Here is a 25,609-nt window from a genome sequence, read left to right as displayed (position 1 = left end):
TGTAGACCAGAAGCCTGCAGATTGTCAAAGCAAATATGCTGGTGCAACATGATACTCAACTAGACAATTTCCCAAATTTTGCAGACAACCTTCCCAAGCTTATCTTGTCTAAATTTTTAAGAGGAACATTTCAGGTTCCCAGTTATGTTTCAATTGCCCCCATTTCCCCCTCCCCCCAAATATTTAGTGATAACTAAAAGCTAGAGTGTATTTCTGCTTTAGCTCTGGCAAAAAAAAATACCTTTTCCCCATCTAGTTTGATTCTTTTAATGCTGGAGGATGAATTCCAGTGCTCATAGAGATGATCATCCTCAGCAAAAATTGGGGTTATTACAGTTCTCTCTTTCCCAGCTGGTTTTGGTGGGTTAAGAGCAGGCTAGATAAATTCTAAAGTAGCAAATAAAAGGTGCAGAGCACATACTGGCATAAGCAAGACTCCCAGTCTCTTTTTTACTCATAGTCAAAGATACATGTGCCTTATAGGGAGGCCTTCATTTTGACACAGTGTAATGTTCTTTCATTTACATCCTTGATGGAAGATATAGGAGTATTCCTTCAAAGAAGTACCTCTGTTCCCTATAGGTCCAGGCACACTGAGACTATTGAACATGACCTGTATTGTTCATTTGATAAAACATCTAAATATGACTCTTCTGAACATTTAGAAGACCTCTGGTTATCCTAAGCAGTCTGCCTCTTTGTTATTTCAGTTTCTGATCCATTTTACCATAAGAGAAGGAAAAGTTTTGAATAGCTGCTTGTAGAATTCATCTGAAATTGATCACCTGCAAGAGATTTGACAAAACCCTTGTTTACATAATCACATGGTACTGTTTCTATTATCTGCTCAACCGGTCACTTAATTGAACTGTCTTACTGCTATCTATTCATAGGATAATATTTTAATACTTTCACTTATATATTCTTTTTATAGATAGCTTAGAATAATTTATAGTATTCCTTTTTAATAGCGTATAGTTATTTTATATTTTAATCTTAATATGCTACATATAATTTTAACATCCATATTTTAATCATAATTTACTTGATAGTTTATGTAGAATTTTTCTCCTATTTAGATTATAGAATTTAATGTTTTAGTAGTTATCTTGCTCATGATAGGCATGGATTATTATGTTTGGAAGAATTCATTCTCCTGGTTTTGAATGTTATCTTATGCTAGTCTTGGACCAAAGTAAAATAAATTTGACTTGCAGGCTTATGAACACTAGTATTTTCTGCTTTGACTGATACAGAACCCTAGGGAAATAATTACTATATCATTGTTTTTCTCCCTTAGGCCTGTAAATATTCATAGAAATTACATAAATTGGCTTTCCAAATTTCAGGAAGCTTCCTTGCCATTACATTAAGATTGTTGCTGCAATAAACAATAGCCAGGATTCTGCCAACTGAATGCTATTTTGTTCCAGAAAATTATTAACTACATTCATAATATTTGTATCTCCACCATTGTTATAGTTTTATGGTGGCTTCTATTTAAAGTTCCTAGAATGTGTTGCTAGATAGGGGAACTGTTTCATAGAGTAATGAATTCAGAAGAACATTCTATATTTTTTTCCCTAGGTACACATCTTGTAATTAATAGAAGATACCCTGAAAAGAGATAGATAGATAGATAGATAGATAGATAGATAGATAGATAGATAGATAGATAGATAGATGCAATTATGAATCAAGAATCTGTGCTGGGAAAGAATGAACATATTGTATACCTCCAGTTAGGTGACCATTAGCGAAACAATGAATTTTATTTTGTGCTGCCTTTTTTCTTAACGATTGTTTCATTTTCCTCTTCCTTACTATCCCCTGTTGAAATGGAAGGTGTGGTTGTAGTTTTGTTTTCAACAAGTTCTGCTGCACTATAGTAGATATTCAAGTAACACTTGAGTCACCCTTATAAAAAACAAAATATACAATGGATTTTGATGGGTCTTATTTGCTCACTGTACTTTTAAAGCTTATGTTTAGGCTAGTCCTTGAACAAAGAAGAAAGTAGAATATTTTAACATTGTTAAAATATATAATGAACATTAAGAGACTAGCGGATAAGGCCTAACCTGTTAAAGCTGCTATCATCTGAAGAAAATACAGTTCAGTAGTGTAAGAAACGTATTTATAGTTAGCTTTACTTTCTGGAACTTATATTGAGGATTTAGTGAATTTTCCCTTGAGGTATTGATTGACTATTAGTTACAGAAGAAGCTACCCAAAGTGCTGATTATTTTAATGAATCATGCAAAATTTCTCTGGTCTGTTAAAACATGATATGTTTTATATATTGGGAGAAAGAAACCATTTACAATGAAATGACACAAGTGTTGTCCCCTAGACTCCTAATCATGATGTGGTGATTCTCTCTCTCTCTCTCTCTCCCTCTCTCTCTCTCTCTCTCTCTCTCTCTCTCTCTCTCTCTCTCTCTCTCCCTCCCTCCCTCCCTCCCTCCCTCTCTCCCTCTCCCTCCCTCCCTCTCTCTCTCTCTCTCTTACACACACACACACACACACACACACACACACACACACACGGAAGCAGTGTCATATTCAAATTAAAGAATGTAAACAATACAAGAGTTATTCCTTATAAAGGAGACATTTTCCCTCAAATGAATGCATGACATGCATATATACCACAGTGAGTTCCTTAAAGGATATAAGATAGAAATAGAGACAAATTAAAGCATAGTGTAATAAAAAAATTCATACAGTTTAAGGAAAGATACAAAACCATAGTAATTTTGCTAACATGAAATACACATAACCAATGTAATTTGTAAAAATCCGAATGTTATCCAGTAATGGTTAATAAAGCTTGGTGGGGGTGGGAATTACAAAGCCCTGCTTTTTATTTGAAATTCATTTGAACAAAATATTGCACAACAAGAAGCTGATTCTAACTGAACATACATTATAGCTTTCCTTTGATCTTAGTTGATTAGGGCTTATCCTTGACCTGATGGAGAGGACAGACAGCAAAGGCAAACATTGCTTATTGGAAACAATCCATTGCTTTTCTCTTCTATTAGGTTGACTTGCTATACCTGCTGGAGTGGCTATGAAGTCCTCTCATTTTAGACTTTTCCTAGATTCAATCATTTTGCTGCAGTTCAGATTTTGAGCTGAGTGGTACTAAAGAATTTGTACTGCTTTTGCTGTCCACTCTTGCTTTTTTGTGCCTAGGTTGATTCTACACCAATTAAAATATTTAGTTGCAATTCTTTACAATGTTAGAAACTTACAAAGGAGGGTAAAAGAAGCTTGTTTGTAGAACCAGATTAAACTGATAAACTGAACTTCTGAACCTCCATTGCTCTTGCTTAATCTGAAGTTCAACTGGGTACTTGTTGAGGTTGTTCTCTTTACCTAGAAAAGCAATGTTTTTAAAAATTGCTTTCTCTCCCTGTTTCCAAGAGTGAGAGGAGCAGACCATTGGTTTGAACTTGGTAGGTTTACGGCACAAACCTGTTTCATGTCAGCTTGAAAACTGATTTTTCAGCTGAAATAAGGAGACATGGACTTTTTTACACTGCGTAGTTTGCTGTTAACAAGGAATTGGCCATCTTTACTGCATTATAGAGCTTCCTCTGATTCTCAATCTATAGGGAGCAAAATTTGTTCTCTGCTGCTGAGAGCAAATCATGCAAAATAAAGCACAAAGACACAAGGGAATGGCTTGTTTTTCAGACTTCTAAGGCATATAGCTTCTAGAACTAATAAATTAGGACTGGATAACAGTTATTAGGCATTTGTAAACTTAAAAAATGCTTTTAAAGCATACTGGTGCAATTAACAGCTGTAACCAACCTTGTCTCCATTAGATGATTTGCAATGACTAAATTATGATGCAATATGTAGAGACAATTTGCGAGAATGTAGTTCAGAACTGAATTGTTGTGTTCTTTGTGTTCTCTGAGCTTGCTTTTTTTTCTTACATTTTGTTTCCTATTACCTTGACTAGTAATGAACATCTGTAAGAAGAAAAGCAATCTTGGAGAAGACTAAGAACCCAATAACATATTAATGAGTTAAAACTTAAAATGGAACTGAATTCATGGCAAGAGGTGGTTTTTTTTTGCAAACTGATCATATCTCATAAACATAGTCATAAAACTAGGATGTAAGTCCTTATTTAATGCAACTGTACATTGAACATTTTTAATAAGCCTGGGTCATGTCTATTGCAACATTGAATGACATAGTCTTAGACTTCGGATAAGTAATAATAATAAAATGACCTGCTTTACTACATAATTATGTCCTTCACTTTTTGAGCTACCTTTTAAAGTCTCCCACCAGACTGCTAAAAACATGACTTAGTGTCTTTAAAATTAGTGTGCAGGCACATACAGTTCTTCATACCATTTCAGTGTATGCCTTATTAGATAGGCAGGTAGAAAAGACAAAACTATTTCTTGCCAGGAGTTCAGAGAAATTGGAACTTGTTCTGATTTTGCATGCTGGATTTCCTCATTTTTTAAATGTACAGACAGATGTTCCAGCTTTACTTTCATATTTGGGTGCTTTATAGGCAGGAACTGTTCTGAGAGAAATAAGCCAAGGAATGCAAGGAGTTCTTTCTTTTCTTTTTTGTTCACACTTTTTTGTATGAAAATGAGAAGCATTGTTGTCTTTTTTAGAATATACTTGGTTTCACTGGTTCTTGTAACATTGGTAGAAAGAGCTCACTGAACATTCCTATCTGTTTAAATGACCTTTCAAAGGAAGTTCATAAGCCTTCTGTTAATCAGAACTATTCAAGGTCTGAAGGTCAGTGTTCAGCCTGGAATGGAAAAGAACTGTTTTTGATAGAAGTTCAGTGTGTTGATTCCCTTTTCCTGGTAATGTAAAGAAGTCTGGGCAAAATGACTAAATCTATTGAGGAAAATGTATTAATTACATTTGGTGTAATTGCCTTCCAGCAAAATGTCTAGATCAGGGGTCCTCAACCCCCAGGCCGTGGATCAGTACCGGGCCATGGCATACCAACAACCAGTCTGCACAAACAAGGAAAGCCCCATACACAGGATGCAGGCAGCACAGAAAACCACGTCCCCTCCAATCTGTGGAAAAACCTCTCTCCACATAACCAGTCCCTGGTGCCCAAAAGGTTGGGGACCTCTGGTCTAGGTAACTTATAAAAACAAAAGAAAATGTTGAGAGAGAAATACATTAAAAAAACTTTAGAGGCATAAAATAAAAATGCAATAATGATGACTATTGGTACAGTGGCTAAGGCATCAGGCTGAGCCTATTTGGTGCAGTGGCTAAGGCATCAGGCTTGAATCCAGGAGACAGTGAGTTCTAGCCCCACTTTAGTCACAAAGACAACTGGGTGACCCTGGGCCAGTCAGTTTCTCTCAACCTTAGGAAGCAGTCAGTGGCAAACCATTTCTGAAGAACCTTGCAAAGAAAACGTCAGGTTTATTCCAGGAAATTGTCAGGAGTCAAGATTAACTTGAAGGAATATATCCTCCCCTCCCCCAATGGTATTGAATGGGTGTCTTCAGGAAGTGAACTTCCATGTTTTCAAGAGAGTTTGACATACTGCTAAGCCATTAGGTAAGCAATAGCACTTTGAAATGTGTTTGGAACCAGATTATAACACAGTCAACATTTACAGTACAGAACATCTTTCAGTTTTCAAAAAAAAAATCACCTGAGGGAACACACGCAAACACATCTCCCTCCCTCCTCCATCTATCTTTCTGTCTGTGTGTGTGTGTGTGTGTGTGTACAATATTATTAAAACATGGTTAATAATAGCTGGGTTGTGTCAGCACTGTTTTTTCAATGAAGTGAAATAATTATATTTGATATGGCTTTAGCAATTCTCTATGGAAAGGAAGATGATGTGATTTTTGTGTTTCTACCTTAAAAGTACTGTTGGCCAAAGGTGTTTTTTTTTACATTGGTCAGCATAACTTGTGCTATATCCAGCAAGAAGCTGGAATTAATCTCTATAAATGTCATCTGGCTGGTGGGAAGTTTATTAGTCACACTTATTATCCATCATAAATGCATTGACTCCCATTAGTTTTATATTTTGTTGCCGGCTGTCACTGTCTTATTTATAAAAGATCCTGAGGTAACCTTATGCATCATTCCCCACCACTTGGTATTTTTTTTCCTTCATCATCTTCTGTTTCATTGGTTTCTAAATTTTAGGTTTCTAAATTTTAATCAAGGGCTACTATTGGCAGATCTTATATCATGCTTGTCAAACTGCCGGCCCAGGGGCCGGATGCATCACACCGAAACCGCGCCCACCCCATTGCCGGCAATGAGGGAAAAGTCCCGATACGTCATGCAATGTCACATGACATCACGAGTTTGACATGCCTATCCTAAATTCAAAACAGGACCATTTTGTGAAGAAAGGTCAGAGAGATAGCACAGCAGGAACTTCAAGGGATTTGCAATTTATCTGTTACAAAAGGATGAGAGAGAAGCTTGGGATTTAAACCAGTGTTTTTCAAACTTGGCAACTTTAAGATACGTGGATTTTGATACCCAGAATTCCCTAGCCTGCATTCTGGCTGGGTAGTTCTTGGGGTTAAAGTCCACACATTTAAAGTTGCCAAGAGGGATCGTTGGTGCTCTCTGAGCTTGTTTTCTTGCAGACGTTTCATTTCCCAAACTAGGTAACATCATCAGTGCTAGTAAGGAGTGAAGTTTGCTGTCAGTTTATTTTCTAGGGGCTTGCCTATCTCTGTTGGTAGGGGTGGTCTTATGGATTCTGTGGTTGGCCTATTTGCTCTTGGCTTCTTTGGCAGTTTTTTGATTGGGGTATTGTTTACTTAAAGTTGCCAAATTTTTAAAAAGCTGATTTAAACCATTCAAATTATTGTGATGTTAAAAACTATTCTTTCTGTTACCAACTGTACTCTGAACTGAGAGGTTTTTTTCCCTCCCCATTTTTCAGGTAAAAGCAAAGAAGCTGAGATTAAAAGAATAAACAAAGAACTGGCAAATATTCGATCCAAATTTAAAGGTAAGAAAGTAATGCACTGTTTTGCAGATTTTATTTTGAGAAAGGAGAATCCTTTTGTGTGAATAATATGGCATTAACAACTGTTACCATTTTGGATTTCCATTAAGAACCCCGTTTCATATTCTACATGGGGCGGGCAGAATGCTTGGCTTTCCCTAACTATGAATGAGGCAAGATAGTCCCCACCCCCTGCCCTTTTAAGAATAAATAAAATAACAAGCAGGACATTTTAATCAGCCATCACCACAGAAGTAACTGGGATACAAAACAAAATGTAAGATGAAGAAGAGGTGGCTCTAATTTGACATGTCACCTGATGTTTAACAGATGGATATTATCTAGCATGCCACAGCATTCTACTCCATGCTTACTGTCATACGTGGCTTAGCAGAACATGTGGACGTGGTCTATGCATACAGTAGTCCTCAGTTACTAATACCTCTTCATCAGTCCTTAGAAGTTGTAATGGTGCTAAACGAGGAGTAATTACAACCGGTCTTTGAATTTCTGGCCATTGCAGCATCCCATGGTCATACAATTGCCTTTTGTGACTTTCTCTGCTGGCTTCCAACAACCAAAATCAATGGGGAAGCTAGCAGGGAAGGTCACAAGTTGCTCTGCTCCCCACCCCCCCTCTACTTTCAGACATCCTGCAATCTCCCTGAGCTTCCACATATCAATTTTGGTGGACACTGTAATTTCTCTTTTAGTTGCTAATGAGCTTGGTTGGAATGGTTCAGTAGCTTAAAATGCTCTGGTACCTTCCTTAAATGCAGCAGATTAATTTTGTAATTTGTTTCGTAAAGTAGAAAGACTTGATTTCTGCCGAGATCCCAGTTTGGTTTCTGTTGAACCAACTCCTGTGTTTCCTTTTCTGAAACTAAAGACATATTTTTAAATCTTACCCATAAGAGAGAAAAAAAACATATTAACTGTTTATTTAACTGCTAATTCCTACAAAATAAATTCATCATAAAGGTAAGTTAAAGCTAAGTTAAAGCAAAAATACAGGTAGTCCTTACAACAGTTCCTTTAGTGACTGTTCAAAGTTACAACAGCACTGAAAAAAGTGACTTATGACAGTTTTTCATACGTATGACTGTTGCAGCATCCCCATGGTCACACGATCAAAATTCAGATGCTTGACAAATGACTCATATTTATGAGGGTTGCAGTGCCTTGGGGTCATGTGATCAGCTTCTGACAAGCCAAGTCAGTGGGGAAGCCAGATTCACTTAACAACCATGTTACCAATTTAACAACTGCAGAGATTCACTTAACAACTGTGGCAAGAAAGGTGGTAAAAAATGGAGCCAAATTCACTTATCAAATATTTTCACTTAGCAACAGAAATTTTGGGCTCGATTATGATCATAAGTCAAGGACTGCCAGCTATAGAACCAAGGTTTTTTAAACAGTTTTTATTATCTTTCTTTTAGTTACCAGGGCTTGGAGGTGAATCTTTATTTTGATCCTGTTGTTTTACGCCTAAAAGCTTCCTAAATTGGATCATGACAGTCAATAGTTTTTTCTTTTCTTTTTTTTAAAAATAAGTTTAACAGCATAGCAGTTATGCAACCTAGTATTGTTTTCTGCTTTTTGTAAAATATAGGGAACTGAGGATGGTGCAGCATATTGGCTGAGATAAGAAGACATTCTCCAGAAACACTGCCTAGAAAGATAGTGGGTTGTCTTCTGTTGCAGACAGTATGATCAACTGAATGTGGCATGGCCCTTCTTAGAAAAGAAGGCTGAACAAGCTGTTTCAAGGCAGCCTGGGTTACACAAGTAGATTTGTGAGTCTCAGATATCTTTGGCTCTTCACCAGGGGTGTCAAACTCAATTCTATTGAGGGCCGCATCAGCATTGCGGTTTCCCTCAAGGGGCAGGGTGGGTATGGCTAGGGTGGGCGTGGCCTACTGGGTGGGCGTGGCTAGAGTGTGTATGGCCTACTGGGTGGGCATGGCCAGCTCTACATCGTTCGCATCAAGGCTGCCTATGGGGGCCTGGGCAGGAGTGGGACAGATCTGAGGGTCTCTGGCAGAAGGAGGGTCTCTGGGCCAGGGCCAAGGCAGTGGGGGCCGTTCCCTCACCGCTTCCAGGATGGCTTCGCGGGCCACATGAAACCATGTTGCGGGCCGGATCCGGCCCCCGGGCCTTGTGTTTGACATGTCTGCTCTTCACAGAATCTGTAGTCTAGTGCTCCTTTCTCCTATTATAGCAAGCTACACAGACTTTAATTACATGTTCATAAAAATAATTCAAAGAACAAAGAAATTTCTTGATTAGCAGTTGAGCTTTCAACTAACTACCTTAGCAAGAAATTACAATTAACTGAGATGGAAAAAAAATAAGCTGATGGCATGATGGTTAATGGGTTTCCCTATCACATGAATGCTGCTGATTTATTCAGGAAAAAACAAACAATGGCTTAATAAGATTTGTGCAGCCAAGCCTAAATACTTTAGAGGACACTTATACTGATTTATACAAGTAAAAGGAACTGAATTATATGCAGCTGGCCGTAGCTCGTGAGCAAAGCTCTCTAATTTTGTCTGATATCAATGATGAAAGAATTTTCTTGCTTTTTAAAATTGAGTTTGCATGTCAGATAGCTCAAGCTGGATTGGGAGGAAGTTTTTTTGTTGAACGTTCCGTGTGTGTGTGTGTGTGTACCTTCAAGTCAGTATTGACTCCTAGTGACTGCCTGGACAAGTTGCAGCATTTATGTTGGCAAGTGCCTGCTTCGTTTGGCTGAGAGAGAGAGTGACTAAAATGAGGCCACCCACCATGCTTCATCCCCAAAGGCAAGACTAGAACTCAAGGCCTCCCAGTTTCTAACCTGGTACCTTAATCGCTAGACCAATCGCTCTTTTCCATAGTAGATGTAATGAAGAGTACTAAGTTGATAATATAAAACATTAATGATGATGATGATGATGATGATGATGTTGGAAGGGACCTGGGAGGTCATCTAGTCCAACCTAGTCATCTAGTTAAAGTCTACTTTTAAGGAACGTTTCAAATCAAAAAAGAGAAGTCCAGTTGCCGTGACTCAATTTCCAGACAAGTGAGACAAATACATAGCTCTACACTTTGAAAATAGAACAATGCATGCCTGAGTGAAGCAATGAGACAGTATTAAAAAAACATTGAAGTCTGAGCTGTGTTTTGATGCAAACCATGAAATCAGGTCCTTTCTTTCTTTAAATATCCCACAACAAAAAAGGGGCAAAATATACAAATATGCAATCTCTTTTAAGTTTTGTCCTTTCTTCTTTTTAATAATCTTTCCAAACAAAAGGCAAATGATCCTTCTGAGGAACAAAAGACACAAAATATATGTTTACATGTTTGTTTCTTATGTACTGTACATGAAGATAAATCTCCCCTATCTCCCAAAATCAGCCTGAATCCACAGAAGTGAATCATGGCCAGTTAATCAATGGCCCAGGAGGAGACCTGTATTCTTTGGGACTATCGTCAGCCGTGAAAAAAAAAACAGATGTTGGATCTTCTATGGCAGGGGTGTCAAACTCAATTTCATTGAGGGCCGCATCAGCATTGCGGTTGCCCTCAGGGGGCCGGGTGGGCGTGGCCAGGGTGGGTGTGGCCTACTGGGTGGGCGTGGCTAGAGTGCGTGTGGCCTACTGGGTGGGCGTGGCCAGCTCTACATCATTCGCATCAAGGGGGCCTATGGGGGCCTAGGCAGAAGTGGGACAGATCTGAGGATCTCTGGCAGAAGGAGGGTCTCTGGGCCAGGGCCAAGGCAGTGGGGGCCGTTCCCTCACTGTTTCCAGGATGGCTTCGCGGGCCACATGAAACCACTTCGCGGGCCGAATCCGGCCCCCGGGCCTTGTGTTTGACATGTCTGTTCTATGGCTTTAATGCGGTTAATTGAATTTCTTTCATGGTGTTGCTTAGTTTATGCTCGCTTCTCAATATATAACATCCCATATGTTGTGCATATCAGTAGACTGGATTGCTACATGTCAAGCTACCACCCTGAAGATGTTTCCTTAAATAATCCTGAATTTGGCCCCTAAAATCTTCCCAGAAGGGAGAGAGGGAAACTTCCTCAATTGCTTAGGTGGTGGCGGACATCCTTTTCATGTTATTTGCCAATTTACTGATTGCACGTAAAGGTTTATAGAAATTCCAAATTCAAGACGTTACTTCATTTCCCAGTTCTTTCCAAGGCAGTTCGGTGTTTTCATATCCATATGGTAGAAAATATTTGGCAGCCTCAGTTGGCCCAGTGTAAAAGAGTAACTTTTTGGATATGCAACAGACTCACGTTGCTGTTTGCTGAGAAGGCATTCCAGAGTTTCAGCATGAAAGACCCTGCATCTCTTGGGGATCAATTGGAGTTGGGCTGCCAGAACAAATTAGAATTAATTAATTCTAAAAAAAATCCAGTGGCCATTAATTTCAGCAGTCCTGGAGATGCAGTTCTTCAATAGGAAGATTTCCTAGAAATAATGGGGTTTCCGACAGGATTTTTAACATAAAAAATAGCATTTTGAACTGAGCTCAGATAGATATCTGGCTATTTAGTGAAAAGTATTTTTGCTGGCCCTTTAAACATATCTTTTTTTGGTTCTTACTTACTGATCTTTGATTGCAGTGAAGCTTCTCTTCTGCTTTACCATCAATATCAATTCATTAATAGGCTGTTGGTTTGTTTTATATATTAAACTCAACAACACTTGCTTTATCACATACTTCAAGGAATGCAAATATCAGTATAAACACATATTTATCATATTTACATTTTGCACTATATTCTTTTTAAAAAGCATCTTAAAGAGTAAAATGGTGAACTTAATAAGAAAGAATTTCTCTTTAATGCACCATCTATCTAGCAGAAACAGTATCTCATTATAATTTCTTTTATGCTAATGTGCTTGGCTTCACGATACATATGAGTTGTGGTTATGTATACTTTTATTTCAGTCTTCAAAGTACTTTGCTTGGTAATTCTTGAATTCCACTATAGATCGATATACATACAGCATTTTTAATTTTATAACATGCATGTTCTTCCTCCGAATCATTAATGGGAAATATTTGAGAATGTATTTTATGGTACCACTCTAGATAAGCGATTATTGAAAGAAACATATCTAGGTTTTTGTCTTAGTTGTGCAAAAGCAATACTACCAAATCAGCTAAATGAAAGCTCTTCTAAGGAAAGGAAATCTTTTTGACGCACTTACTGTGTTGAAAATGCTGATTTGTATTCTGACTTCCTGTTTCTTCCGCACTGATTTTTAATGGGCAGAGGTTCAGAACTCTAGGAATAGAGAAGGAAGAGCTGATAGTCATAATTTCCCATAAATAAACGACAGTTTTATATGTAACTTGAAATATATATAATTGGTACAACATATTTAATTTAATTTTATTTTAACCTTTGTATATTGTACTGTTTTAATTTGCTCTGTAAACCGCCCTGAGTCCCTCGGGAAAAGGGCGGTATATAAATTGAAATAAATAAATAGACATTAAGCAGCCTATTCAGTCATATTATTTAATCAATAAAATTGTTTTCAGGGTAAATAATAAATTCTTAAAAGCACTCTGCCTCAGTCCAGAGTGGTGTGATGGCATAATGGTGAAGATGCTTACCTCCCACTTGCAAGTTGAGAGTTCAATTCTAGGTAGTGGCAGATATCTCTCTCCTAGGGCACAAAGAAAAAATGCCTGCTGTGAATTCCATGTAGGTATCAGGAAGGGCATCTGGCCAGTAAATTCTTAGCTCTATCCAGTCACAATTCACTGTTCCTCTCCATATCTTTCTATTCTTACACCACTCTGCTAGGTCTTCATTAACCATTCCATTCATTCTTATATACGCTTTACTCTTAAACACATTTAGTAACAAGCCTTCAACTCAACATTCATGCAAAACATTCCACAACTTGAGCCTATTCACTTTATCAGTCACTTACTTTAAATCAAGAAATGTATCATTCCATAACCTTATTTTCTGCAATTCATATATTTTTCATGTAGAAGAGAAACTTGGTCTGTGCACCCTGTGTCTATTGTACAACTGCACTGTAGAGCAACTTCCCAAATGCTGATCAAAATTTATTAAACATCTTTTTAGGCACTCTTATCCAAGCAATACTCCAGCTGACTTTGCCTTCATTCTTACTGCCTTTCCCTTTATATAGCAGATCAATAAGATTATACATAGTATTTAGGAACAAATTCTATTTTCATACACTTGAATTAAGCAAGTAATGCAGTCATGCTATAAGCAAATTACATCCTATTTCAACCTTTCTCCACTCACGGCATCTATTCATGCAGTAATTAACATTTTTTTGTATGTACATAATATTCAATCTTTCATTCTCTCTCTCTTAATTCTCTCTCTCTGTCTCCTGCAATTTATTTCTATCTCTGTCTCCTTCAATATATATATTTTTTCTCATTTAGAGCATTTCTCACTTCATAATTTCAGCAAGCTTCTTTTTTCAAATTTCCCTGTGTCCCAATAATTTTTCTGTACTCCCTCATTTTATTCCCATTTATCTGTTCATCTCAGATAACAGTATAATTTCCTGCCTCGGTTGCATTTATTCAGAATGTCACACAGTGTTTCCCAAACTTCACACCTGTGTTCAAACTTTTGGCAATAGAAAATGACATCCTCACTGTTTTCTTTAATCAGAAGTATTGAAAAGAGATTATTTATTTATTTATTTATTTATTTATTTATTTATTTATTTATTTATTTAATTGATTTTATATACCACCCTATTCCCGAAGGACTCAGGGCAGTTTACAGGGCGAGTTATGCTGAGCTTGTCGATCGGAAGGTCGGCAGTTTGGCGGGTCGAATCCCGAGTGCCGCGTAGCAGAGTGAGCGCCTGTTACTCGTCCCAGCTTCTGCCAACCTAGCAGTTCGAAAGCACGTAAAAATGCAAGTAGAAAAATAGGGACCACTCCGGTGGGAAGGTAACAGCGTTCCGTGCGCCTTTGGCGTCTAGTCATGCCGGCCACATGACCACGGAGACGTCCTCGGACAAACGCTGGCTCTTCGGCTTTGAAACGGAGATGAGCACCGGCCCCTAGAGTCGGAAACGACTAGCACGCATGTGCGGGGGAACCTTTACCTTTACCTTTAATATTCAATCTTTCATTCTCTCTCTCTTAATTCTCTCTCTCTGTCTCCTGCAATTTATTTCTATCTCTGTCTCCTTCAATATATATATTTTTTCTCATTTAGAGCATTTCTCACTTCATAATTTCAGCAAGCTTCTTTTTTCAAATTTCCCTGTGTCCCAATAATTTTTCTGTACTCCCTCATTTTATTCCCATTTATCTGTTCATCTCAGATAACAGTATAATTTCCTGCCTCGGTTGCATTTATTCAGAATGTCACACAGTGTTTCCCAAACTTCACACCTGTGTTCAAACTTTTGGCAATAGAAAATGACATCCTCACTGTTTTCTTTAATCAGAAGTATTGAAAAGAGATTATTTATTTATTTATTTATTTATTTATTTATTTATTTATTTATTTATTTATTTATTTAATTGATTTTATATACCACCCTATTCCCGAAGGACTCAGGGCAGTTTACAGGGCGAGTTATGCTGAGCTTGTCGATCGGAAGGTCGGCAGTTTGGCGGGTCGAATCCCGAGTGCCGCGTAGCAGAGTGAGCGCCTGTTACTCGTCCCAGCTTCTGCCAACCTAGCAGTTCGAAAGCACGTAAAAATGCAAGTAGAAAAATAGGGACCACTCCGGTGGGAAGGTAACAGCGTTCCGTGCGCCTTTGGCGTCTAGTCATGCCGGCCACATGACCACGGAGACGTCCTCGGACAAACGCTGGCTCTTCGGCTTTGAAACGGAGATGAGCACCGGCCCCTAGAGTCGGAAACGACTAGCACGCATGTGCGGGGGAACCTTTACCTTTACCTTTAATATTCAATCTTTCATTCTCTCTCTCTTAATTCTCTCTCTCTGTCTCCTGCAATTTATTTCTATCTCTGTCTCCTTCAATATATATATTTTTTCTCATTTAGAGCATTTCTCACTTCATAATTTCAGCAAGCTTCTTTTTTCAAATTTCCCTGTGTCCCAATAATTTTTCTGTACTCCCTCATTTTATTCCCATTTATCTGTTCATCTCAGATAACAGTATAATTTCCTGCCTCGGTTGCATTTATTCAGAATGTCACACAGTGTTTCCCAAACTTCACACCTGTGTTCAAACTTTTGGCAATAGAAAATGACATCCTCACTGTTTTCTTTAATCAGAAGTATTGAAAAGAGATTATTTATTTATTTATTTATTTATTTATTTATTTATTTAATTGATTTTATATACCACCCTATTCCCGAAGGACTCAGGGCAGTTTACAGGGCGAGTTAAAACAATACAAATAAGTACACTTTAAAATAGAATTAAATAAGACTAGCCCACAATTAAACAAATTTAAATTAAAATTAAAATTAAATTAAAATTAAAATTAAATTAAAACCCCCTCAGTCCAGGCCAGCAAGATCAAACAACCAAGTTTTAAGGTCCCGGCGAAACGAGTGAAGGTCTGGGGCAGTCCGAAGTTCTACAGGCAGTTCATTCCATAGGGCAGGCACGCCCACAGAGAATGCCCTCCCCCTTGGTACCATCCATCGGCATTCCCTAACCGGCGGAACCCTAAGGAGGCCCTCCCTGTGGGAGCGCACAGGATGCTGGGAGGCTGATGCTGGCAGCAGGTGCTCCCTGAGATAATCCAGACCCATGCCATTTAGGGCTTTATAGGTCATCACCAGCACCTTGAATCTCACCCGGTGGAGAATTGGAAGCCAATGCAGCTCACAGAGAAGAGGTGTTACATGAGAGTATCGGGAAACTCCCATTACTAGTGCAGCTGCATTTTGCACCAGCTGAAGCCTCCGAGTGGTCCTCAAAGGCAGCCCCATGTAGAGAGTGTTGCAGTAGTCTAACCGGGAGGTGACGAGCGCATGAGTGACTGTGCGTAGTGCATCTCGGTCCAAATAGGGTCGCAACTGGTGCACCAGGCGAATCTGGGCAAAAGCCCCCCTGATCACAGCTCCTATATGATCTTCCAAACTGAGCCGTGAATCCAGGAGAATGCCCAAGTTACGAGCCCTATCAACGGGGGGTAACACCTCATTCCCCATCATTAATGATGGACAAAAATGATTCACCCGAGATGCCGATATGTACAGCCACTCAGTCTTGGCAGGATTGAGTTGAAGCCTGTTTCTTCCCATCCAAACCTGAACCGCCTCCAGGCAACGGGACATCACGATGAGGGCATCACTGGGTTGATTCGGGGTGCAAAGAAAAAGCTGGGTATCATCAGCATACTGATGATACCCCACCCCGAATCTACGAATGATCTCACCCAGCGGCTTCATATAGATGTTGAACAGGAGGGGAGAGAGAACCGACCCCTGAGGAACTCCACAAACAAGAGGCCTCGGGGCGGATCTCTGCCCTCCCGTCAACACCGACTGCGAACGGCCCAGGAGGTAGGAGGAGAACCACTGTAAAACAGTGCCCCCCACTCCCAGTCCCCTGAGTCGTCTCAGCAAGATACCATGGTCGATGGTATCAAAAGCCGCTGAGAGGTCTAATAGGACTAGGACAGAGGAACAATCCCTGTCCCGGGCCCACCAGAGATCATTTACCAGCGCAACCAATGTCGTCTCCGTGCTGTACCCGGGCCTGAAGCCCGATTGGCACGGGTCAAGATAATCGGTTTTATCCAGGAACAGAGGGAGCTGATGTGCTACCACACTCTCAACAACCTTCACCAAAAAGCGAAGGTTGGAGACCGGACGATAATTGTTCAAAATCGCTGGATCCAGGGCAGGCTTCTTGAGAAAGGGTCTCACCACTGCCTCCTTCAGGGAGGCGGGGAAAATACCCTCCCTCAAAGAAGCAGATATTACTGCCTGGAACCAGCCTCGTGTCTTCTCCTGAGCTGAATAAACCAGCCAGGAGGGGCACGGGTCCAATAAACAGGTGGTAGAGCTCAGCCTCCTCATAATCCTGTCCACCTCATCAGGGGTCATAGGATCGAACTCAGTCCAGATAACACTCTCAAGACCGTTCGTTTCCTCCACGTCAGACTCTGCCCAGCCAGAGTCCAAACCTGCCCGAATCTGAGCTATTTTGTCCACCAGATGATGACTAAACTCCTCGGCCCGCCCCTGTAAGGGCTCCTCCCTCACCTCCTGTGATAAATATTGGCAATTGGTTATTTTCCATTCAGATCCAACTTATCTCTTAAGTTTGATAGGGTGGGAACTAAATAATTCTCTTACTATCAATTGTTTGATGGACAAGGGAGATAGTTTACCATTTTCCTGATAATGAAAGAATGTGTAGAAGTTCTAAATTCTAAAGAATGGTCCAAGCTAGTAATGTTTTGCAAAATATTATCCACTATCAGAAAGAAGCAAAAAAACACCTGTTGTTCTGTTATTACCAGCCCCTGGAATATAATACCACCAACCTATGAATTCCTGCTTTCTTTCCTATACATCTACAACAATCTAGTTGACATCAATTAATACTTTCTGATGTACATTTTAGTCTTTTAATATGTCATTAAATTTATATCTTAACATCACTGCAGATACTCATTTGTTTTATTCCACAGATTAATCGATTCATTCATTCATTCATTCATATTCATTCATTCCATTTATTTCTTTACCATTTACTGCTTGTACATTCTAAATCACAATCTTCTACAAGATACTGAATATATACATAAAAACTAGTGTGCGGTAGAGAGGAAGATTTAGACTAGTCTTGGGAAGACTTCCGCTCTGCTCTACTCTTATTCATGGGAACTCATTGGGTGACGTTAATCTTTCTCACCTCAACCTACTCTAGGGTTATTAATGAGGGAAAATAGTAGGAGGGATTACCATCTCTGCTACTTTGAGCTTCTGTACAAATGTAGTATATAAATCTGTCAGACCAAATACTGTACCTTGTTTTCACCAGATGGAGCCATAATTCCTGACCTCTACCTCCCATCCTGGGTTTGGTCAATCAAGATGTGCACAGAATGCTTTTTAATAAGATGGAGAAAGTGTACCGTAGTCAGGTTAGTTGTGGCACATTTTGGCTATGTATCATAGTTACAGTCAAAAGCCAGTTTTACCTAAAGATGTTCGCACTACTCTGTACAAACTAGGGTGTCTAATTTAAAGATTTCTTGCAAGCCAATTTATCGTCGTCTGCATCCCACCAATTAGTAGGTACATGTGGTATGCTGACACACTCAGAATGCCCAAGATACCCTGCTTCTCAGTTCACTTGTGTATCTTTTCTGCCTGCAGGGGATCATTATTAATTTTCTGATTTATTATCCTTAAGCTACTTCAGGATGTAATCTCAATTCTGATGTTTCAAATTAAAGGTCATGATGTAACAATTAACCTACCTGCAATTTGAAAGATGTTAGATATGCTTATTTGTCATAATACAATGTCAGCCTTACATGGTAGACAAGGCTAAGACACCAACACCATGTAGATCAGTACTACTTTGATTATAACAACTGTAGTAACAGAATCTTGCAAATATGAATGTGCTTCCTCTGACCTATGACAGTGACTTGCTGAGAGATTGTTTCAAGTTACTTTCTTGCCTTTCTTATCTGACCATTTTCAGTAACAGTTCTTCTTCCTGTCCTTCAAGGCCGTTCCTTGTGTCCTCTACATAGATTTTAGCCCTAGCTCCTAAAATCTTTTGTGTTTAGATCAGAGTTATTGTAATTAAAAAAAATTGTAAAAGAGAAGAAATATCACATAGTACTGTTAGTCTAGGTTTTTAGCTGAGGTCCATTGCAACCACTCAAATCTTCCTTGCTAAAGCAAGTGTTAGAACCATACATTTCTACCATGTTTTATCCCGAAGAGGGCTTCTCCATCTCCCACCCATCATTGTCCATTGTAATCATCACTAAGGAAGGATGAAAGTCACTGAAGAATAGTGCCCCCTGCTGCCAAGCTTCACAACAGCTTCAGGAGAATATGATGCTTGTTGATATCAAAGGCTGCTAAGAGGTGCACGACCAGGATATTTGCACTCCATCTATCCCATACTAAACGTCAACAAAATGTTGTTTTGTTCTTCCATTCGGTCCTAAATCTTGACTGAAAAGGTCCCGATAATCTGTTGTATCGAGAGTTCTCTATAAATAAAGTCCAGCCACTTTGACAGAAGGAAACCTAAAAAATAATTACAAAGGTAGCCTGAACAATGAATATCTCACTTTAGAAATTGCTATTTTGTTTTCTGTTGATACAGGCCAGTTTGTGATTTCTTGCCTTGATATCAGCCATGTTGTAGCCTAGAGACTGACAGTTGCCAAGGAGAATGAATATTTTTAGGCCTTGTCTGTACTGTCTTACTGGTTGCTTTCCACATCGCCAGATGCCTGTTCATGCAAACAGCCAAATGTGATTTAGAATCCATTATGTCTCTTCAAGGAAAATAATGCCAAGAGGCAAACTTGTTCCTATTTGTATGTAACTGAATTACTAACGGTACCATTTTTGTATAAATAGAAAGCCATTTTTGAAGCTATATGTAAGATGTGAAGAAATCTAAGATGGCTACTTATGCTGTTGATCTGCACTCATTAGACTGAATCATACATTTTTGTCCAGATTAATAGATTGATCCATTTTTTACCAGATGAATAAATTAAAGCACCTTTAAGCCAGCCCCTTCTGAGCTTTATGATGATCTTCGACAACCACAGGAAGACTTCACTTACTGACTGTCCTGCTTAGCAACTGTTTGTAGTTACAACAGTGCCAAAATAGTAAATTTAGCATTCCCATGGTAACCTATTTAACATTTAGGGACTTTGCAACCAGCAGGTGTTTATAGCTGTCATAACATCCTGTGATTGCATAATTGCCATTTGCACACTTCACAGCCAGCTTCCAATAAGCAGACAGTCAAGAATAAATGCAAGTCACAATAACATGATGTTTTCAAGGTTCCAGCTAAGGATCCCAACGAAGTAAATACACCAGAGTCATTTAGATCTCTAATGCAAAACTTTATTGGGTATAGCATACCGGCACTAAAGAATTGAAAACTAGCTCTGGCAATATGGTGGGAAAAAGATAATTTAAAGAGTAGAACTTTCCCTTCCTCTCTGACAGTTCAAATCACATTGTCCAATTAATCTTCAGGCAGTTGTTATGAGAAGAATGTCTCTGTCCGCCACAACATCTCTTCAGTGACCTTGGTTCCCATCCGGATAGAATCCACCTGTGCATTCCAAACCTTTTGCTCCCCCCTCGCAACTGTAGGCAAGCTAGAAGCAGCATGGCAGTCCTAATGCAAGCAATCTTCATAGCTTGACAGATGTCTTATTTAATGACCATGAGAGATTTACTTAACAACTACAGCATGGGATTTTCCTCTTAATGACCATGTGAAAGAATTTCTGGTCGTTGTTGTTAAGCAAGGAATGCCTTGTTCATGGAATGGGCCACCTCACCACGGACAATGTGTTGTGGGACAACTTGTCGTATGACAACTCGCCATGGGATAATTCAAGAAATACAGAAATATAGAAAAATAAAGTCAATCCAGAAATACGTATAAGATTTCCAATAATTTCGATGAAAACATGCTCACTGGTGATAAAAGTAGCTGAATAAAATGATTAATACAACGTTGACTTGTGGCGAATTATCCTTCAGTGAGTTGGCCCTGGCAAATTGGCTGTAGCACGTTGTCCATGGTGAATTGGCTGCAGTGAGTTGGGTATTGTGAGTTATCCTAGGCCCTATTGTTTATGCCTGTGCTTAGTGCCTTTTTTTTGTGCTGCTATGATTAGTGCTGGTAGTTCCACTTCATCAGTCTTAACTACTTTCCCTCTTTACTACTATCCAGCAGTAGTTCTCTAGTCCGAATGACATCCATGTATATTGCCCAGCTTCCTTGATAAGCGCTGTTCTCTTTTACAACCTTAGTTTGTGATGTTAACAGTATATTAATGTGGCTCTGAGTAACATATAGAATTGTAATGTTGACATCTGATTGATCCAGTATATAAATGGAATTGATGTGTTAATATGTAATACAAGGAAAAATTATATCAAATGCATTTCACAAATAAGCTTTTCTCCAAGGATGGCAAGTCCTGCAATATTTAAGAATCCAGTGTTTGTTTAAACAGTGGTTCCATGAAAACCTGTCACTTATGCAATATATAAGATGACTCTTTAGATTGATGTACAGTTAAGTGCTAGTTAAAGAAAGTATTGCACTTATGGATATGTATACAACTTAATTTTTAACCACATTCAAATTTGAATCAGTTTTGTGGCAGACTTGTTGTAAGCTAGCTTTGGTTCCCTCCTGATTAGATTTATTTCTTATCTGGTTAATCTCAAATATGAATAAACCGTCTTAAAAAAGTTTTTCCCCCTACAGAATTGTCATATAGTAATATATAAATTATGATCTATTAGAATAGAATAGAGCTGGAAGGGACCTTGGAGGTCTTCTAGCCCACTCTCCTGCTCAAGCAGGAGAACCTATACCATTTCAGACAAGTGAGTGTCTAGTCTCTTCTTAAAATTCTCCAGTGATGGAGCGCCCACGATTTCTGAAGGCAAGCTGTTCCACAGGTTAATTGTCCTCACTATTAGGAAGTTTCTCCTTAATGCCAGGTTGCTTCTCTCTTTGGTCAGTTTCCATCCATTGTTTCTTGTCTCACCCTCTGGTGCTTTGGAGAATAGTTTGACCCCCTCTTCTTTGTGGCAGCCCCTCAAATACTGGAATACTGCTATTATGTCGCGCTTATTTCTTCTTTTCTTTAGACTAGCTAAACCCAAGCCCTGCAGCTGTTCTTCATATGTTTTAGTCTCCAGGCCTTTGATCATTTTAGTTGCTCTTCTCTGATTTTTTTTTCCCAAGGTCTCAACATCTTTTTTGTAGTATGGTGAAGAGTACTGGGCCTAAGATGGAGCCTTGTGCTACCCCACTGCTTACTTCTCTCCATGTGGATGTAGTACCATTGAGGACTACTCTTAGTAGTAGTAGTGAGTAATAGTCAGCCAGCTGCAGATCCATCTGATGGTGGTGTTGTCTGTCCCACCTTTTTCTAGCTTACTAAGCAGCAGGTTGTGGTCTACTTCGTCAAATGCCTTACTGAAGTCTAAGTTTCGCTGGTCTACTAATTTAGTCACTTTATTAAAGAATGAAATAACATTGGTTTGGCATGATCCGTTTTTGACAAACCTGTGCTGGCTACTGGTTATAACTTTGTTTGATTCTAGTTGTTCACAGGTCTGTTTTTTTTATTATCTTTTCCAAGATCTTCCCAGGTGTTGATGTTAGACTGATTGATCTGTAGTTTCCTGGGTCTGTTTTTTTCCCTTTCTTGAAGATAGGAACCACATCAGCCCTTTTCCAATCATGAGGTACTTCCTTGGTGCTCCAGGGTTTTTGAAAGATGTGGTACAATGATTCTGAGATAACATCTGCCAGCTCCTTCAGAACTCTGGGATGTAATCTGTCGGGTCCTGGTGATTTGTATTCATCAAGGTCGGATAGGTGTTCTCTTCCCATTCTCTTACTTATTTTAATTTTTGTTTTTAGTTTGTCTTTTGCAGTAGTTTTTTTGGGCTATAGTGTCTTTTTGCGTGAAGACTGATGCAAAGTGTGAGTTAAGCAGCTCCCTATTGCCTGTTGTTTCCTTGCCAACTTCTCTCTTCAGTGGACCTACAGTTTCCTTGACTTTTTTCTTGTTATTAATATGTTGAAAGAAACATTTTTTATTGTCCTTAATTTCTGTTGCAAGTCTTCGTTCATTCTGAGCTGTTGCTTTTCTGACTTCATCTTTACACGTTCTGGCTGGTAGTCGGCCTTAGTTATGTGTCCCTCTATCCATTTTTTGTACTTGTCCTTTTTGTCTTTCAGTTTGTCAGAGAGAGCTTTGTGTAGCCATGCTGGGTTCCTCTTGGATTTCTTGTTTCTTTTTTTCGGTGGTATTGCACTGGACTGGGCCCCTACGATCATACTCCTCAGTATTTCTCACACTTCTTGAGCTGTTTTCCCCTTTAGGATTTTCGTCCATGGGATCTTTCCTAGGTTCTCTCTGAGTTTGTTAAAAATCAGCTCTTTTTAAGTTTAAGACTCTGGTTGGATTATTTTCTATTGTTTATGTTTGCATTGTATTGAATTTCAGGATGACGTGGTCACTTTCACCCAAAGTTCCATCAACTTCAACTCCCTCTATCACTTCTTCTCGATTAGTAAGGATTAGGTCCAATATGGCTTTACCTCTAGTTCCATCCTCCACCTTTTGGATGATAAAGTTGTTGGCTAGGTTGGTTAAGAATCTGTTTTATCACCCACTCGCTGCAGAGTTGATATCTGGATAGTTGAAGTCTCCCATTACTACTTACATATGTTTGTTAACTGGTTGGCAAAGAGTTCATCTATTTCTTTGGACTGGTTGGGTGGCCTGTAATATACACCTATGGCAATGTCACTTTTTCCCCTTTTACGTTGACCCCTATACATTCTGGAGGGATTTTATCTTTAATCATGTGCATTTCTGTAGATGTGTAGTGTTCTCTTACATATAGTGCAACTCCCACTCCTCTTTTTGTTGATATATTTCTTTTGAACAATCTGTATCCCTCCATCAGTCCATTCCAGTCATGGGTTTTGTCCCACCAGCTTTCTGTAATGCCAACTATGTCATACCTGCCCTCATGTACTATTGCTTCTAGTTCACCTTGTTTGTTCCCCAAGCTTTGAGCATTTATATGTAAGCATTTAAGACCTATGTTTGTCCGTGGGTATGTTTCTTGCATCTCCTGGTTGTTGTTGTTTTTCTTTTTTCTCATCACTCCCTACCTCATTCTTTGATTTGTTTTCTTGGGATTTATGACTGGTTTTGTGTTCTAGAGAGTCTAAAGATTGTCATCATTGAAATTATAGTGCACTCTCTGTCAGGAATTCAGCAGGCTTATCAGGATGTAGCTGCAATTTTCACAGGGTCTGAAATGTGGATCTGGCTCAATACTATGAGAAGACATGATGGAGTCTAATAAGCTAATCAATATATTAAAAAGATATACGGGATTTGTGTTTGGTTTAAGTGTTTATGGTTTCTATTTAATTACTCATTAGGTGATAAAGCCCTGGATGGTTACAGCAAGAAAAAATATGTCTGCAAGCTGCTTTTCATTTTTCTCCTCGGACATGATATTGATTTCGGCCACATGGAGGCTGTGAATCTCCTGAGTTCAAACAAATATACAGAGAAACAAATTGTAAGTAGTGTCTCATATCTACACAGTAAAACTGTAGTTACCTTGTTTACCTGTTGGGCAGTGCTGGGATTCAAATACGCGAACAACCAGTTCTCTGTGTGGACGCCTCTTCTGGAAGTCTGTTCTGGGCCTAGGCCTCCGAGGCCCAGAACAGACTTCCAGAAGCAGAGTCCATGCACTTCTGGCAGGCCGTTATGGGCCTAGGAGGCCTCCCTGGGCCTCCGAGGTCCAGAATGGACTTCCAGAAGAGGCGTCCACGCAGAGAGGCCCAGAACGAACTTCCAGAAGCAGCATCCACGCATTTCTGGCAGGCCGTTCTGGGCCTGAGAAGCCTCCCCATGGTCTTGAAGGCCCAGAATGGACTTCTGGAAGCGGCATCCAGACACTTCTGGCAGGCCATTCTGGGCCTGGGAAGCCACCTCTGGGCTTCCGAGGCCCAGAATGGACTTCTGGAAGCAACGTCCACACACTTCCGGAGGGCTGTTCTGGGCCTCGCATAAGGGCTAGGGCTTTTAAATTTTACGTTTAATCTCTATTTTAATGTTGTTTTTATATATTTAAATCCTCTTTTTATATATGTATTGTTTTAAATTGATTATTATACACCATCAGAGACTTTCCTTATGAGATGGGTGGCAATACATGTAGTCCTGGACTTACAACAGTTCATTTAGTGACTGTTCAAAGTTACAACAGCACTGAAAACTGTGACTTATGACTATTTTTTTAAAGTTACAAACTTTGCACCGTCCCCATGATCATGTGATCATAATTCAGATGCTTGGCAACTGGTTCATATTTATGACCTTTGCTGTGTCCCACTTTTTACGTCCTTCTGACAAACAAATGGAGAAGCCAGATTCACTTAATAACTGCTGTATTAAGCCAATTTCTATGTGTTAGATCCAGTGCTGTTGTAAGAAGGTTTAGAAGTAGTGTATTGATAGGTACATTGGTAAGGGAACTACTTAATAAATAGCTTTCAACAGTGTAAGACAAGATGCATTTCAGAATAGATCTTATGTTTATGATTGCCCACAACAGTAATTTGACTGTTGATTTAACAGTTTACGATCATAAACTAATTAATTTCATGAAAGCTTTCTTCTAAAAATTTGTTTATAATGAATTTTGAACAAAATATTAGTTTTTTTAAAAAAAATCAGAAACATTGTTACTTGTAACATGCAAACATCTTAGAAACATAATCACATACTGATCTTTTGTACACATACGTGTTTTTTCCATCTCTGTAGAGTCATTACTGGCTG

At 39.1% G+C, this 25,609-nt stretch overlaps 1 protein-coding gene across 4 annotated transcripts in view; it reads left to right on the top strand.

The window, feature by feature from the left end:
• AP2A2 (adaptor related protein complex 2 subunit alpha 2) overlaps positions 1-25,609 on the top strand; it is a 73,852-nt gene that overhangs the window by 6,927 nt on the left and 41,316 nt on the right. For all 4 annotated transcript variants that reach the window (XM_081344505.1, XM_081344504.1, XM_081344503.1 and 1 more), the window contains exons 2-3: positions 6,943-7,011; positions 24,196-24,338. In XM_081344505.1, the coding sequence (XP_081200631.1) occupies positions 6,943-7,011; positions 24,196-24,338 (212 nt within the window). The remainder of the gene's footprint in view (positions 1-6,942; positions 7,012-24,195; positions 24,339-25,609) is intronic.

Source organism: Vipera berus (assembly GCF_964194415.1).
Source record: "Vipera berus genome assembly, chromosome: 1".
Taxonomy (NCBI): Eukaryota; Metazoa; Chordata; class Lepidosauria; order Squamata; family Viperidae; genus Vipera; species Vipera berus.
The sequence above is the reverse complement of the archived record's forward strand: the minus strand, read 5'-3'. Positions and strand labels throughout refer to the sequence as shown.